General features: G+C 48.5%; 1 protein-coding gene across 4 annotated transcripts in view; it reads right to left on the bottom strand.

Moving 5' to 3' along the window:
* Positions 1-16,099, bottom strand: part of USP36 (ubiquitin specific peptidase 36) — a 45,031-nt gene that overhangs the window by 7,088 nt on the left and 21,844 nt on the right. For all 4 annotated transcript variants that reach the window (XM_010381931.2, XM_030924024.1, XM_010381932.2 and 1 more), the window contains exons 11-16: positions 11,711-11,851; positions 11,044-11,144; positions 10,106-10,247; positions 3,969-4,646; positions 3,161-3,291; positions 142-735 (exon numbers count right to left, since the gene is read on the bottom strand). In XM_010381931.2, coding sequence (XP_010380233.1) covers positions 142-735; positions 3,161-3,291; positions 3,969-4,646; positions 10,106-10,247; positions 11,044-11,144; positions 11,711-11,851 — 1,787 coding nt within the window. The remainder of the gene's footprint in view (positions 1-141; positions 736-3,160; positions 3,292-3,968; positions 4,647-10,105; positions 10,248-11,043; positions 11,145-11,710; positions 11,852-16,099) is intronic.

The following is a 16,099-nucleotide window of genomic DNA, read 5'->3' as shown; positions in this document are numbered from 1 at the left end:
GCTCACATATTCACATTTTAGAAAACCACACAAGCAGACTACATTTCCAGATCATACCTACGTGGGGTTAGAGGTAGATTCTGTGGTTTTGCTTTGTTTCTTGGCAGAGGTACACAGATGCCACCTTGCTCCTGCCCTTACCTGTGCCAAGGTGGGTCCTGATGCAGGCCGCCTTCTTCACCAAAACCCTCTGCTCCCTTCCTCCTCCGCTTCCTGCTGCTCGCGTGGTGGCCGTCCGTAACACATCCCACTTGCTGTCCGTTCACCTGTGGCTGTGTGCCGTCTTCCTGCCATCTGACAGCGGGCAGCTGGGCCTCGCCCTCCCTCCTGTGCGTGGGGCTCCCAGGCTGTCTCTGTGTCTGCCCCTCCTGCAGGGCGGTGGCAGCTGTGTCCTCCGGGTGCTTTTTCTTCTTCCTCTTCCTCTTCCCGTGGGGAGCCACAGTGGCCTCCCGGATGTGCTGTGGGAGGCGCGTCTCTGAGCCTAGCCTCTGGAGCTCTCCCAGGAAGGTCTTTTTCCTCTTCTCAGAGGGGCTCCGGGGCGGCTCGCTGGCCTCTGGCAGCTGGTGTGGAGGGGACACAAGGTCCTCGTTGACCTGAGGCAGGGCCGTGGAGAAGGAGGAGCAGCTCCGTGGTTCTGACAGCCCTGGGGGCTTGGGGGTACTGCACAGCAATGTGGGGTGGGGGCTGAAGGGGGGCTGCAGGCGGCTGGATGATTGGGGAGCAGGTGACACAGCCCTGTAGGGACAGCCAGGAAACAGGGAGAGGATGTTCTGAAAGACCCAGCAGAGCTGTTCCTTCTGTTCACCCTCACTCCCCTCCTTTTCACCTAAAACTCTGAAAAGGCTTTTGCCCTGCAGTTTTCAGATACACATTAAGTTACACTAAGTTGGAAAGAAAGCTAACAATTAATTCGACATCTATTTAAATGCAAAGTTGGCCAGGCGCAGTGGCTCATGCCTGTAATTTCAGCACTTTGGGAAGCCGAGGTGGCCGGATCACCTGAGGTCAGGAGTTTGAGACCAGCCTGGCCAACAAGGTGAAATCCCATCTCTACTAAAAATACAAAAATTAGCCGGGCGTGGTGGCCCACGCCTGTAATCTCAGCTACTTGGGAGGCTGAGGCAGGAGAATCGCCTGAACCTGGGAGGCAGAGGTTGCAGCGAGCCGAGATTGCACAATTGCACTCCAGCCTGGGCGACAGAGCAAGATTCCGTCTCAAAAAAAAAAAAAAAAAAAGTTACCTACGTGGTAGGTTAATAGGTGCAGCAAACCACTATGGCACCTCTGCAACAAACCTTTACACGTAACCCAGAACTTAAAATAATTGATCCCTAAGATCAAAAAAAAAAAAAAAGGTAAGCCAACACATGATTTTAAAAGTCAATTTCTTTTTTTCTTTCAATAAGGCAAAGTTAATAAGAATAGTTCCATGCCTTAGTTTCTTGTCACCAAGCAGTTCAGATATTTTTGCGAGCGCTAATGTTTTAAATCTTTAATACAAATGTGTTAAGGGAGGAAGCCTTCACTAAACAATAAATGGTAGGCCGGGTGCGGTGGTTCAAGCCTGTAATCCCAGCACTTTGGGAGGCCGAGACGGGTGGATCACGAGGTCAGGAGATCGAGACCATCCTGGCTAACACGGTGAAACCCCGTCTCTACTAAAAAATACAAAAAACTAGCCGGGCGAGGTGGTGGGCGCCTGTAGTCCCAGCTACTCGGGAGGCTGAGGCAGGAGAATGGCGTGAATCCGGGAGGCGGAGCTTGCAGTGAGCTGAGATCCGGCCAGCCCGGGCCACAGAGCAAGACTCTGTCTCAAAAAAAAAAAAAAAAACAATAAAGGGTAAGAAATAAAAAAAAGATCCCGTGAAGATTTATTTTCCAGCCTCCAAAAGTCTCAGGGTGTTCCCAGGCAGGAAATGAGCCTCATAAGGCAGGCAAGTGTTGAGTTGGCCCTAATGACACCTCCACATTAGCATCATTAGGACGCTGAAACCGGGACACAGATGTGTAGAGCAGAATCACGAGCAAGGCATGTCCGGGACAGGATCTAGCGCCAAACCCAGGGAGGCTCTCTGAGCTCCCTCTTGCCAGCTATGTGTCCCTAGGAAGATTAACTTCCCACTCTGAACCACCATGTTCTCCTTTGTCAATGAGCTGCGACCACAAAGCCCACCTCCCAGGGTTCCTGAGGAAAACGGGACCCCCATCATCATCTAAACAAACTAAAAGGGTCATGCCAGCCGCATGACATTTGACTACCCTGTCTTCTGGAATCTTTTCAAAAAAAGCTTATAGGGCAAGAAACGAACAACACCCAAACACTCAAGCCCTCCCACGCACACAAATCTTATGCTAGCTATAGGGGAGAAGTGTGTGTGTGTGTGTGTATATGGGAGGAGAGTAGGGCAGAGGCTGTGGGTGACGTACAGTCATACCTCACCCTCATGCAGCACTGGAGATTCTAGAACTAGAACCCAGCGCCAAGGTCACAGTACAGTCCCCACAGGCCGCCTCATGGCTCACCCCATCTTTCACTGCTTCCTTCCCCACTCCCACCGGCTTCCAGACAGCCATTGACCAGTGACTCTCAACTTCCTGCCACTCGAGGCGCCCAACAGATGCAGGCAGCCCCTGCGGACCAAGGCCCATATGCAGAGGGAAGGGGCTGCATCTCCGGCAGGTGTGTGCAGAGGAACTCGAGAGCCCTGAGACAGTTCTTAACCCACATGACACTAGCAAGCAAGACACCCCAGAAAAAATGCACAGGACTCTGAGCTCACTCAAGGCCTCTCGCCAAGGCCTTACCTCGCCTTTCTCTTCGACTGGGAAGTACTGTCATGGGGCTGGTAGGGATACAGGACAGGTCAGTTCCCAGCACACCACGTCATCACATGGATGTCACAGACAGACCACCAACAAAGACAGAACTAAGACATCAGGACTGCAGAGGCTGAACTGCCTTCACCACCCAAAGCTCCCTTACCACAGGGGAACACAGAAGAAGGGAACCTTGGTCAGTGACGTCCCCCCGTACCTCCTGGCTGCCCAATGCTTTGTCAGTCCTGTGAGGCTGGCAATCCGTCCAACTCCTGACCAGCCAAGCACACGCAACCACAGGGAGAACCAGTCGGCACCCAGAAGGTCCCGGCCCGAAGCTTACCTGGCTCTACGGACGGGCCAAGTGGAGGCAACGACGGGGTGAGAGGTTTTCATGGGGTGGGTGAGGTCGGAGGATGGTGAGGGGGGAGGTGGACGGAGGTCATTGCCGGTCGCCCTCCACAGGGTGCTGGCCTGCAGTTATCGACATAAATAAAAACTTGGTGGTCTAAAAAAGGTTTCCGTGAGTGAAGAGGGAAAACAAAAGTAACAAAAAATGAAAATAAAAACAAAAGAGCCCAGAAAGAAAGATGAGGGGACAGAAGAAGACAAAAAGGGGAGGTGAGGGGCAGGGGAATGGTAGAAGAAGAACCAGAAAAGTATTTTTGGTTAGAAACAAAAAAAAGGAAGAAATTTTAAACAAAAATCTCAGCACAACAATCACATCCTCATGCCGTGGCTGCCTTCTAAGCTTCCTGCTGCAGAGGTGCTGGGCACCCCCCTCGGCTCTGCGCTTCTTGCCCGTCCCACCCCTGCTAGGGAAGCGCGCTGGTGGGGCTCACCCTCCCTCAGGTTCAGTCAGGATCTTCTGCCTACTGCGACAACAGGGAACTGCTACCTTGCCCAAACCTCCATGAGTCACATGAGTATCACCAGATCATCAGGGTTCTCTCAACACCCCACACTGCCTTCACCCCAGCATAGCCGTTCTTTCATTGCAAATGGTTGGGAATAACTAAAAGACACTTTGTTCCTCTGACATGAGGGATGCCAAAGTCCCTGGACAATGTTCTCACTCCCTCCAAACCCCAACCAAGCAACTTTTGGAGTTCTCCTGATACACAGCAGTGGCGAGAGCCCCACACACCCACCTTCTTGGCAGAAAGGGCCAGTCTTTTGGCTGGTGGAGGAGACATAGTGCTCGCGGGCGCAGCGGCAGCGCTGCTTAGGACAGGGGACCTCAGCTTCACCGTCTTGGAATCTGCTCCACTTGGCGACGCTTTGGAGTGGCCAGCGGTGGAACAGTTTGTTTCCTGAGAATCGCAGAGATGGGCCGCTCCACTCCTGGCGGTCTGGGGGACCTTGGTGGAGTCGCTGCTGGCCGAGTGCTCTGGGCTGGAGCTGCTGGAGCCCCTCCTGTCGAGGCCAGTGCTCTCGTCATTCCTCTTCAACCCATGCCCGTTGGCAGTGGCTGTAGCCAGGAGCTTAGGTGAGGTAGAGAGGACAACATCCCTGCTGTCCCAGGAGCCCTGCCTTTGGCTCCCAGATCTGCTGCTACTCGAGCTGCTGGTCCCAGGCAGCCCCTGAGCAGTTCTGGGGGAAAAGTGCTGTGGAGGAGCTGGCTTCTTCACCTTCTTTCCAGGGTCATCTAGGATAGTCGGGATGTGTGTGGGTGTCTGGGGGAGTTTGGGGGAAGGGGATCCTAAGGGCAGCTTTGGAGGAACACAGCCGTTCTGGGATTTCAGGCCCAGGGTGAAGCCGTTCCTGGAAATGGGCACGCCAACCTCTTCAGTGCTGTGCAGCTTCTTCATTGTCCCAGAATCCTGTCGCTAAGGAGAGCAAAGCAGAAAACACAACTAAGGAAGCAACAAGTCCCAGTCAGGCCACGCCTTCACAAGGCCACACGCGTCTTAGCCACGCCTTCACAAGGCCACAAGCGTCTTAGCCACGCCTTCACAAGGCCACACGCGTCTTAGCCACGCCTTCACAAGGCCACACGCGTCTTAGCCACGCCTTCACAAGGCCACACGCGTCTTAGCCACGCCTTCACAAGGCCACACGCGTCTTAGCCACGCCTTCGTAAGGCCACACGCGTCTTAGCCACGCCTTCACAAGGCCACACGCGTCTTAGCCACGCCTTCACAAGGCCACACGCGTCTTAGCCACGCCTTCGTAAGGCCACACGCGTCTTAGCCACGCCTTCGTAAGGCCACACGCGTCTTAGCCACGCCTTCGTAAGGCCACACGCATCTTAGCAGTGGGCATGGCCTCCGATTAGTATGCTCAAGACAAATTATTTATGTGGACTCTTGGTAAAGACATTGTGGCTTCTTTGAACAATTCTGGTGTTTTGTGACATCCCAAGGAACTGGGAGACAAGCGCGCACCACTACACACCGTTAATTTTTGTATTTTTCGCAGAGACGGGTTTCACCACGTTGGCCAGGCTGGTCTCAAACTCCTGGCCTCAAACAATCCACCTTCCTCAGCCTCCAGAAGTACTGGGATTACAGGCATGAGCCACTACGCCCGGCCTGAATACATATCTTTATGGCCATCTTTACTATAAAACCAGTACATTTTCATCAAGATTTGAGAAACAGAAAAAAGTATAAAGGAAAAAAATTTAGCAAAGTCCCATCACCTAAACATAATCATGCATTAACATTCTAGTGCTTTCTTCTTTAAGTCTTTTCTTTTGAATGGTTCTGCCCTGAAGAGTTATGTCCCAGTTTTACCTTAATGCTATTATCTCAAGCATCTTTATGGGCAACAACTCTCAATAAATGTCTTTAAGGCAGGGTCTTGCTCTGTTGCCCAGGCTGGAGTACAGTGGTGCAATGATGTCATCATAGCTCACTGCAGCCTCAACCTTCTGGGCTCGAGATCTTCCCACTTCAGAGGCGCAAGTAGCTAGGACTATAGGAGTAGGCCACCATACCTGAATACTTTTTATTGCTTTGTAGAGATGGGGGGGTCTTGCTATGTTGCCCTGGCTGGCCTTGAACTCCTGAGCTCAAGCAATCCTCCCACCCTGGCCTCTCAAAGTGCTGGGATTACAGGCCTGAGCAACTGCAACCTGCCTGTCGGCCATCTTTGACATTTTACTATATAAACTATATATTGCTGATATATATTAACTGTATGGTTAATTTATATAAGCCATATTGTCTCCAACTGTTGAAATTAACAATACAGTACAGTATATGTGTGTGTTTCCTTTATCCTTCAGAGCACTTATTACAACTGCATAGAAATCACTTATTATTCTGTATTCAGATGCTGAATGTCGAGCTTCCCCTGGTTAACTATGAGGCTGTACCCTTATCTCTCGTTCCCACTGCAGCCCTCACCGGCAACTCAAGGGTCTGGTATACAGTCTGTACTTAAAAACATTTGTTGACCTTTTCCTGTACTTAGTACTCCATGCTGATTTTCTGGAAATGGAATTACAAGGCTATAAATACTTTCATGAAATCTGATGCAAACCGCCAAACTGCTTTTACTATACTCCAGCGACATCTATTTTTCAAAACATTTGCTAATTTAACACTTGTTTGGGCTATTACCACTTTAACATTCATATTCTCTGCATGTGCACTAGAGTGATCTCCATTTGAATGAGATCTTGTTTACAAATGTTAACCTTTTGTTGACAATATTTATTGTTTCATTTGTATTTGTAATAGGTTATGTACAAAAATGTAAATCTTAGTCGATTCATAATTTTTCTATATTTGATCCCTCAATTCTAAGCATACAAAGTCTCCTTCCCGCTACCAGAGGTTAAGAATTTACTTCTATTCTCTTCTGAGTTTTGTTTTGCTCCCTACGTTCTATTCTTTGTTAATACTGTTTTCTAAAAGGAATTCATCTTTCCACTGCACCGCAAAGCCTTTTCACTGGTTGAACATTTCCATACACACTAGAACTTGCACCATGTCATTCAGAGTAAAATGGCTCTTGTCTGCTTGCAGTGTATTTGGAAAATCACGTTTGTAATGAAAATGCTCATGGTCAGTGAAGCGCCCCTGCAGGTGTGCCTGACACAGGGACTCTCCTTGAGCCAACCTCCACCCTCGGGCATCACTCTGCCCGTGGAGTTCCTGTGGCAAGTGAGGCTTCCTTTATTTTTGGGGGTTTTTTTGAGACAGGGTCTCATTCTGTTGTCCAGGCTGGAGCGCAGTGGCACACTGATGGCTTAATGCAGCCTCGACCTCCTGTGCTTAAGCGATCCTCCTGCCTCAACCTGCCAACAGCTGGGACAACAGACGTACATACCACGCCTGGCTAATTTTTGCACTTTTTTTGGAGATGGGGTTTTGGAGATAGGGTCTATGTTGTCCAGGCTGCTGCTTTTTTTTTTTTTTGGGATGGAGTCCCACTCTGTCACCCAGGCTGGAGTGCAGTGGCACAATCTCAGCTCACTGCAACCTCCACCTCCCAGGTTCAAGCGATTCTTCTACCTCGGCCTCTTGAATAGCTGGGATTACAGGCGCACACCACCAAGCCCAGCTAACTTTTGTATTTTTAGTAGAGACAGGGTCTCAACATGTTGGCCAAGCTGGTCATGAACTCCTGACCTCAAATAGTCCACCCACCTCAGCCTCCCAAAGTGCCCGGCACCCCTTTTCTTTATTTTTTAAGACAAGGTCTCACTCTGTCACCTTGCCTGGAGTTCACTAGCGTGATCATGGCTCACTGCACATAGCCTCAACCTCCCAGGTTCAAGTGATCCTCCCACATCAGCTTACTGAATATTCTCTATGGAGATGGGGATCTATGTTGCCCAGGCTGCTTTTTAAATTTGTTTTGAGACAGGGTCTTGCTCTGTTGCCCAGGCTGGTGTGGAGTGGTGTGATCACGACTCACTGCAGCCTTAATCTCCCTGGCTCAAGTGATCCTCCCACCTCAGCCTCCTGAGTAGCTGGGACTACAGGCACATGCCATTATACCTCGTTAGCTTTTGCATTTTTAGTAGAGACAAGGTTTTGCCCAGGTTGGTCTCGAACTCCTGGGATCAAGTGTCTTCCCACAGCGGCTTCCCAAAGTGTTGGAATTAAAGACATGAGTCACAGTACCTGGCCCAGGCTGCTTCCTCACTTCCGAGTCTGGGCTACAGTGACCACCAACTTTGCAATTATATCATGTATTTCACTGCTACTTCAATTCTAATGCTTCTAATTTCAGCTTCTAATTTCAGCTTCTATTTTTTTAATGTGAAGGGAAATACAGACGTATGTAAATGACCAAGACCCCTGCAGACTGTGAAAGGCCCTGACTGCTTGTGTGTAGGGTTCAACTCTTCATTCTAAAGAGAGAGGAAGATGATCCATCAAAAGTAGTCATCCAGGCCGGGCACGGTGGCTTATGCCTGTATCCCAGGACTCTGGGAGGCCAAGCTGGGCGAATCACTTGAGGTCAGGAGTTCCAGACCATCCTGGCCAACATGGTGAAACTCTGTCTCTACTAAAACTACAAAAATTAGCAGGGTGTACCGGCAGGCACCCGTAATCACAGCTACTCAGGAGGCTGAGGCAGAAGAATCGCTTGAACCCAGGAGGCAGAGGCTGCAGAGTGTCAGAGGCTGCAGTGAGCTGAGATGGCGCCACTGCACTCCAGGCTCAGCAATGACAGAGCGAGACTGTCTCAAAAAAAGAAAAAGAAGAAATAGTCATCGAGAGAGGGTTCACCCCACTTCAAATGATCACTGTGTTCTAATGAGGAAAATGCCATGAATTCACTAGTGAAACTGAATTCTTAACACTTCTAGCAGTAAATGTCAAACACACACAAAGGTAACTTAGAGGGTAGTTCCTAATGGTTAACTTGCAACCACATAACCTTTATCATCCTCTTTCTGTATGTATATATATATATGTGTGTACATATGTATGACTATATATGTATGTACATACACATATTTCTATTTCTGATCCATTTGAGTAAATTGCAGACATGATGTTCTTTTACCCCAAAATATGTCCATGTGTATTTCCAAAGAACAAAGACATTCTCTTACATAACCACAGCAGAATTACCCAAATCAAGAAATTAACATTGGTACAAACGATTTTTCCGTTAAAATGTGAGGATAGGCTGGGCACGGTGGCTCATGGCTGTAATCCCAGCACTTTGGGAGGCAGAGGCGGGCGGATCACGAGGTCAGGAGATCGAGACCATCCTGGCTAACACGGTGAAACCCTGACTCTACTAAAAATACAAAAAAATTAGCCGGGTGTGGTGGCATGCGCCTGTAGTCCCAAGTACTCAGGAGGCTGAGGCAGGAGAATCGCTTAAACTTGGGAGGTGGAGGTTGCAGCGAGCCGAGATTGCATCACTGCACTCCAGCCTGGGTGACAGAATGAGACTCCATCTCAAAGAAAAAAAAAAAAGGGTATTTTTTCCCACATGCTTATGGTTGAGTTTGCTTGGTGCCTATAATCCTGGCACTTTGGGAGGCCAAGGCAGGAGAATCGCTTGGGCTCAGGAGCTTAAGACCAGCCAGAGCAACATAGTAAGGCCCTGTCTCTACACAAAACTTAAAAATTAGCTGGGTGTGGTAGTGCACTGGTAGTCCCGAATACTAGGGAGGCTAGGGCAGGAGGATGGCTTGAATCCAGGAGCTCAAGGCTGCCCTGAACCATAAATGTGCCACTGTACTCCAGTCTGGGTAACAGAATGAGACACTGTCTCCAAAAAAAGAGTTTACTTGGCATTATAAAGGAAATAAAAAGAGCGCACACAGAAAGTTTGCTTGGCACACCTGTCATGACACCTGTAAGTGGTGCTGGTCTCATGAGTAGAACAGATCTGTGAATGACAGTTCTAATTTGCTGGGTCAGGATTTTCTCATTCATGTCTCCTCTTCTCTATACCCGATGTCAGCTGATGACCAGTTTAAGAAATAACATCGGCTGGGCGCGGTGGCTCACGCCTATAATTCCAGCACTTTGGAATTACAAAAAAAATTAGCAGGGCATGGTGGCGGGCGCCTGTAGTCCCAGCTACTCAGGAGGCTGAGGCAGGAGAATGGCGTGAACCCAGGAGGCGGAGGTTGCAGTGAGCTGAGATTGCGCACTGCACTCCAGTCTGGGCGCCAGAGCAAGACTCCATCTCAAAAAAATAAAAATAAAAATAAAAATAAAATAATAATAAAAACCCATCAACTAGAATAGTGCAAAACTGCCTGCAAACTCCTTCCACTGTGGCCAACTTCCCAAGTGTAAGGAGGTCTGTGGGGAGCACCAAGACCAGTTGCTTTGGCCTCCATCATTCTCACAAATACCTTTCCAGTCAGCGGGGAGGAAACAATCCCATTGCCAATGTTCTTCTTGGAGTGATCTGGAACCACACTCGGGCGGCCGGGAAGGGAGGAGGAGCCTGTCCTGGAGATGAGGCCCTCGGGACTTTTCTTAGAGCCTGGAATTCTGTCAAAGGAAGAAAACAAGTCGGGAATTCTCTTATTAAAGCTGAGAAGGCATTACAGAAACGGAGAGAATCAGAGTAAGTTAAGGTCAAGGTCATAATTATATTATTTTTAAAGGCGGGGCAAGGCAGAAACACGGTCTGGGGAAACCCTGCCACTCCTAACTGCTTCTCTGGAATCTCCCTTCGCCTTTCAACCACCATGAGGCTGAGAGATCAGCTCCAGGTACCTGCTGAATACAAGCAGAGCAAGGGCAAATTAGAGTCAGAATTCCTCCAAGATCAGAGTTAAATGCACCAGAAAGCAAGAGAGACCCCTCGAACACCCCAGTCGCACTCAGCGGAGATGTACAAAGCAGTGAAAACGCCTCAGTTGCCATGGTCTCCAGCCTCCAGGTCAGTGACAGCCAGCTCCGGGAGAAGGTCCCTCCAGAGGAGCTCTGCGGCAGCACCCCCACAAACACGTTCTTCCCAGCCTGGCCCCACAGGGGAAGGGCATCGGCTGGCTACCATCCAGGGAGCAGTACCTCTAATTTAGGGCAATACTATACATGGTGACTTTCCCATTTACATTCAAAATAGCATCAATGGGAGGGCAGAGGGAATCCTGTCCTGATCTTCCCGAGGCTCTGGCTTTACTAAAAAGGGTCCTTCCCCATGGACCGTCTCCATGACACATGATGAACCCTCCAGTGGAATTCCCAATTACCACCAAACAAAAAAAGGTTAGGGAGGCCCATTGGTATAAGAAAAGAGCAGAGGGAGTGAGCTCATCTGGGGAGGGGGTGAGTTTATTACCGCAGATAGAACAGCACATAGGCCTGCTGGTTCAGAACCACCTTGACGTTGCTGGAATGGACCAAGGAATCATTCATCTGGTACCACTGTCCATTGCTTGCCTGAAGCAGCCAAGGATTTTGCAGAAAACAAAACAATCAACAAGCATCCCATTATCCTCACTTTTTAAAAAGAGAATGAAAAATCTGTTACTTGCTACACTTCCAAATGCTATTAATAATCAACCATAACAATTTCCTACTAAAATGTGTAATATTTTCATAACTCAGAATGTGACCCCAAAGTGTGCTTTGAGTCCCAGTTCCTTCCTAGTGCCCCAACAGATAGCAACTGTCCCTTCTAAAGGACATTCAAGCAGTCTCATCACCATGGCCATCTCCCTCCTACATTTGGCTTTCACCAAGATTTTGCCAGGGTTCTAAGGATGGCACCAGAAGTGGCTGCCTCTTCCGTGTCTCACTGCAAGTCTGAGAACAGTAGGTTCTGGTGCAACACTTTTGTAAAGGCATCTTTTCACTCCACGCACAGAGGCAACAATGAGGACTTGAATAAACTACAAAACATCACTACTTTTCACAAAGAAAGTGTTCTACAGAGGCCACATCTGGATGTGCGTGGGTGCTGAAACCCGCCCCAGGAGGCAGCTGCACTGACACAAGCCTCTCACCTTCACATAGCAGTAGTAGTGCCCGGCATGGCAGCTGTAGCCCGAGTGCACCAGGACAGCATAGAGTCCATACATGACAGGATCACCATTATTCTGGGACATATACGGACGTATGTTGAGGAATTCCGGATAGCCTACATCCTGTTTGAAAAATCAAGGAAAAGGCAAATAAGATTCACTTTGAGAGTAAAGATCAATGTGCCCTTTCCATCCACAACCACACAAAATGCCCGACTTGGCTGGTCTTTAACAATTTGGGGGCCGGATGCAGTGGCTCATGCCTGTAATCCCAGCACTTTGGGAGGCCGAGGCAGGGGGATCACTTGAGGAGTTCAAGACCTGCCTGACCAATATAGCAAAACCCCACTTCTAATAAAAATACAAAAAATTAGCTGGGCATGGTGGTGTACTGCCTGTAATCCCAGCTACTCAGGAGGCTAAGGAATGAGAATCACTTCAACCCAGGAGGCGGAGGTTGCAGTGAGCCGAGATCGAGCCACTGCACTCAGCCTGTGCGACAGAGTGAGACTCTGTCTCAAAACTGCACCGCCACAAAAAAGAAAAAAAACAATTTGGGGCGACTGGGTGTGCAGCAACACTGTGCAGGAGCTCCCCCAGGCAATGATTAAAAACCAAGATGCTGGCCAGGCGCAGTGGCTCACGCCTGTAATCCCAGCACTTTGGGAGGCCAAGGCAGGTGGATCACAAGGTCAAGAGATTGAGACCATCCTAGCCAACATGGAGAAACCTTGTCTCTACTAAAAATACAAAAACTAGCCAGGTGTGTTGGCACGTGCCTTGTAGTCCCAGCTACTTGGGAGGCTGAGGCAGCAGAGTTGTTTGAAACTGGGAGGTGGAGGTTATAGTGAGCTGAGATCGCACTGCTGCACTCCAGCCTGGTAACAGAGCGAGACTCCGTCTCAAAACAAACAAGATGCTGAGAAGTGAGTCTTTTCCAATCAGCCTGTGGGAACTTTATTGTCCCATCAAGCGATGTAGAATCTGTCCTTGTCTTTGTCAAGCATCTACATTAGTTCTCTCACCACCTGCTTCCCAACGATCAAATGAGAAGAGTCACTCCTTTTCTTTTCCTCCACTCTACAGGAACATTGTTGGTAGGAGAAAAGGCAGAGAATGCTGGATTTTAGCTCTTCAGAAACAAAAGTGCTGAATTAACACAGCCAACTGCTACTGCAAGTTAGACTTTTAATGAAGTGGATCAGAAGAAAGGTCATGTCAAAATGTGTTCCCAAAACTGACAATTTTTCATACAAAAAAAGACACGCATACATATATACATATATGCACACATATATACAGACCTTATACATACATGCATACACATACATACATGCACACATACACACACGCATACACAAACATGCACACACATATACATACACACACATGTGCATACACATATACACGCACGCATGCATATATACATACACGTGCACATACATATACACACACGCACACATATATCCATACATGTACACATATAGACATACATGCACACACATATATTCTTGGCAGTAATAGTGCCTGGCATGGCAGCTGCAGGCTGCGTGCACCAGGACAGCACGGAGCCCACACAACAGGATGGCCATCATTGTGGGTCTATACAGATGTGCATTTAGGAACTCTAAAACATATAGACATACTTTTTTTTTTTTTTTTTTGAAACACAGTCTCGCTGTGTCACCCAGGCTAGAGTGCAGTGGCACAACCATAGCTCACGTAACTTCGAACTCCTGGACTCAAGCAATCCTCCTATCTCTACCTCCAAAATAGCTGGGACTATAGGCACATGCCACCATGACTGGCTAATCAAAAAAAACTGTTTAGGCCAGGCGTGATGGCTCACACCTATAATCCCAACACTGTGGAAGGCCGAGGTGGGTGGATCACTTGAGGTCAGGAGTTCAAGACCAGCCTGGCCAACATGGTGGAACCCCGTCTCTACTAAAAATACAAAATTTAGCCAGGCATGGTGGTGCACTCGTGGTCCCAGCTACTTGGGAGGCTGAGGCAGGAGAACCACTTGAACTTGGGAGCCTGGGTGACAGAGTGAGACTTCGTCTCAAAAAAAAAAAAACAAAAACCCAAAATTTTTTTGTAGAGACAGGGTCTCGCTATGTTGCCCAGGCTGGTCTTAAACTCCCAGTCTCAAGCAGTCCTCCCACCTCAGCCTCCCCAAGTGCTGAGATTAGAGGTGTGAGCCATTATGCCCAGCCTAAATCATTTTTTTAAACTGAGTTGTGGGATTTGTAGAAATGCACAGATCTTCAGTATACAGATCAAAGAGTTTTGACAAGTATATACTGATGGACATGCAGAACATCAACTAGAAAATTCCCACATCCCAGACACTGCCCCCATCTCAAATATCCACTGTTCTGATTTCTGTCATGATTAATTTTGCCTGTTCTTAAAACATCACATCCATCAGTCATGTGCCACATAACCATGTTTCGGTCAATGACAGACCATATATACAACAATGATCCCATAAGATTATAATTCGGCATTTTCACTGTACCTTCTCTGTGCTGAGATACACATATACTTCCCATTGTGTTGCAACTGCCTACAGTATTCAGGACAGGAACAGGCTGTGTAGGTTTGTGGCCTAGGAGCAAGGGGCTATACCATACAGCGGGCTTTGTCATCTACCTCTGTGTACGTGCACTCTATGACATTCACACAGGGACAGAATTGCCTGGTGACATATTTCTTAAAACGTGCCCTTGTGGTTACACGACACGAGTCTACAACATAAAGAATCTGCAAACACGTTTGGGAAATGCTGACCTAAGCAAGCCCCCTACCACTACCAATGAGGAAACGGAGGCTCAGCCAAGGGGCTCGTTCCAAACCGCATAACCAGGCTCTCAAAACAGAACTTGAGATTGTTATGAACTACAGCCATCAGCTGGGAGCAGTGGCTCAGGCCTGTTATCCCAGCACTTTAGGAGGCTGAGGCAGGTGGATAACCTGAGTTCAGGAGTTCGAGACCAGCCTGGCCAACATGGCGAAACCCCGTCTCTACTAAAAATACAAAAATTGGCCAAGTGTGGTGGCGGGCGCCTTAATCCCAGCTACTCTGGAGGCTGAGGCAGGACAATCACTTGAACCCAGAAGGCGGAGATTGCGCCACTGCAATCCAGCCCGGGCAACAGAGCAAGACTCTATCTCAAAAAAAAAAAAAAAAAAAAAAAGGAAAAGAAAAGAAAAGAAAAGAAGAAACACGTCTTCTATTAAAATGCCACTATAGGCCAGGTATGGTGGCTCACACCTGTAATCCCAGCACTGTGAGAGGTCAAGGCAGGCAGGTCACTTAAGCCCAGGAGTTTGAGACCAGCTTGGGCAACACAGCAAGATCCCGTCTCTACAAAAAACTTTTAAAAAAATTAACCAGGCATGGTGACATGTGCCCACAGTCCCAGGTACTCAGAAGGCTAAGGCAGGGGGATCGCTTGAGCCTGGGAGGTCAAGACTGCAGTGAGCTGTGATTCCGCCACTGCACTCCAGCCCAGGTGACAGAGTGAGACCCTGTTTTAAAATAAAATAAAATTAAAAAAATAAAATGCCATCGTGTCAAAAGTAGTTTTTTAAACTCCATATTCCATAAAAAGCCAGAGCATGCAATGGCACCTGTTCTAGACATCAACAGGACATGGACGATACGAGTCCCGCCACCCAGTGCTTATCACACTCATCTGGAGAACCCTGAGCGTCCCTGCCAGGACCAGCCCAAGCACAACCAGAAGCTGGGGTAAATCCAGTAAGACAGTGGCCCTGGAACTTGACTGTATATAACAAGCATTCAGGGATTTTGCAAAAATGCAGATTCCTGGGCCCTGTCCTCCAGAGATTCAAATTCACTAGCAATGGGATAGAGCCAGACATGTCTATTTTTCTTTTTTTTGAGAGAGTCTCGCTCTGTCGCCCAGGCTGGAGTGCAGTGGCGCAATCTCAGTTCACTGCAACCTCCGCCTTCCGGGTTCAAGCCATTCTCCTGCCTCAGTCTCCTGAGTAGCTGGGACTACAGGCGCCCGCCACCTCGCCCGACTAATTCTTTGTATTTCTAGTAGAGATGAGGTTTCACCATGTTAGCCAGGATGGTCTTGATCTCCTGACCTCATGATCCGCCCACCTCAGCCTCCCAAAGTGCCGGGATTACAGGAGTGAGCCACCACGCCCAGCCAGAAATGTCTATTTTTAAAAAGCATCCCAGGTCTCTTCACCTCTCTGTGCCTATTTTCCCGTCCTGGGCAATGGTGAAACTACAGCCTCTACTTCACAATATGTGTAGAACCTTTAGAACACGGACAGGTACTATGTAAATGGCAGCTATCAAACTCGTGGCTATCACTTTCTTTGTGT

This window comes from Rhinopithecus roxellana, chromosome 19 (assembly GCF_007565055.1).
Source record: "Rhinopithecus roxellana isolate Shanxi Qingling chromosome 19, ASM756505v1, whole genome shotgun sequence".
In the NCBI taxonomy this organism is placed as follows: domain Eukaryota; kingdom Metazoa; phylum Chordata; class Mammalia; order Primates; family Cercopithecidae; genus Rhinopithecus; species Rhinopithecus roxellana.
Note: the sequence above shows the minus strand (reverse complement) of the source record. Positions and strands in the feature narration are given on the sequence as shown.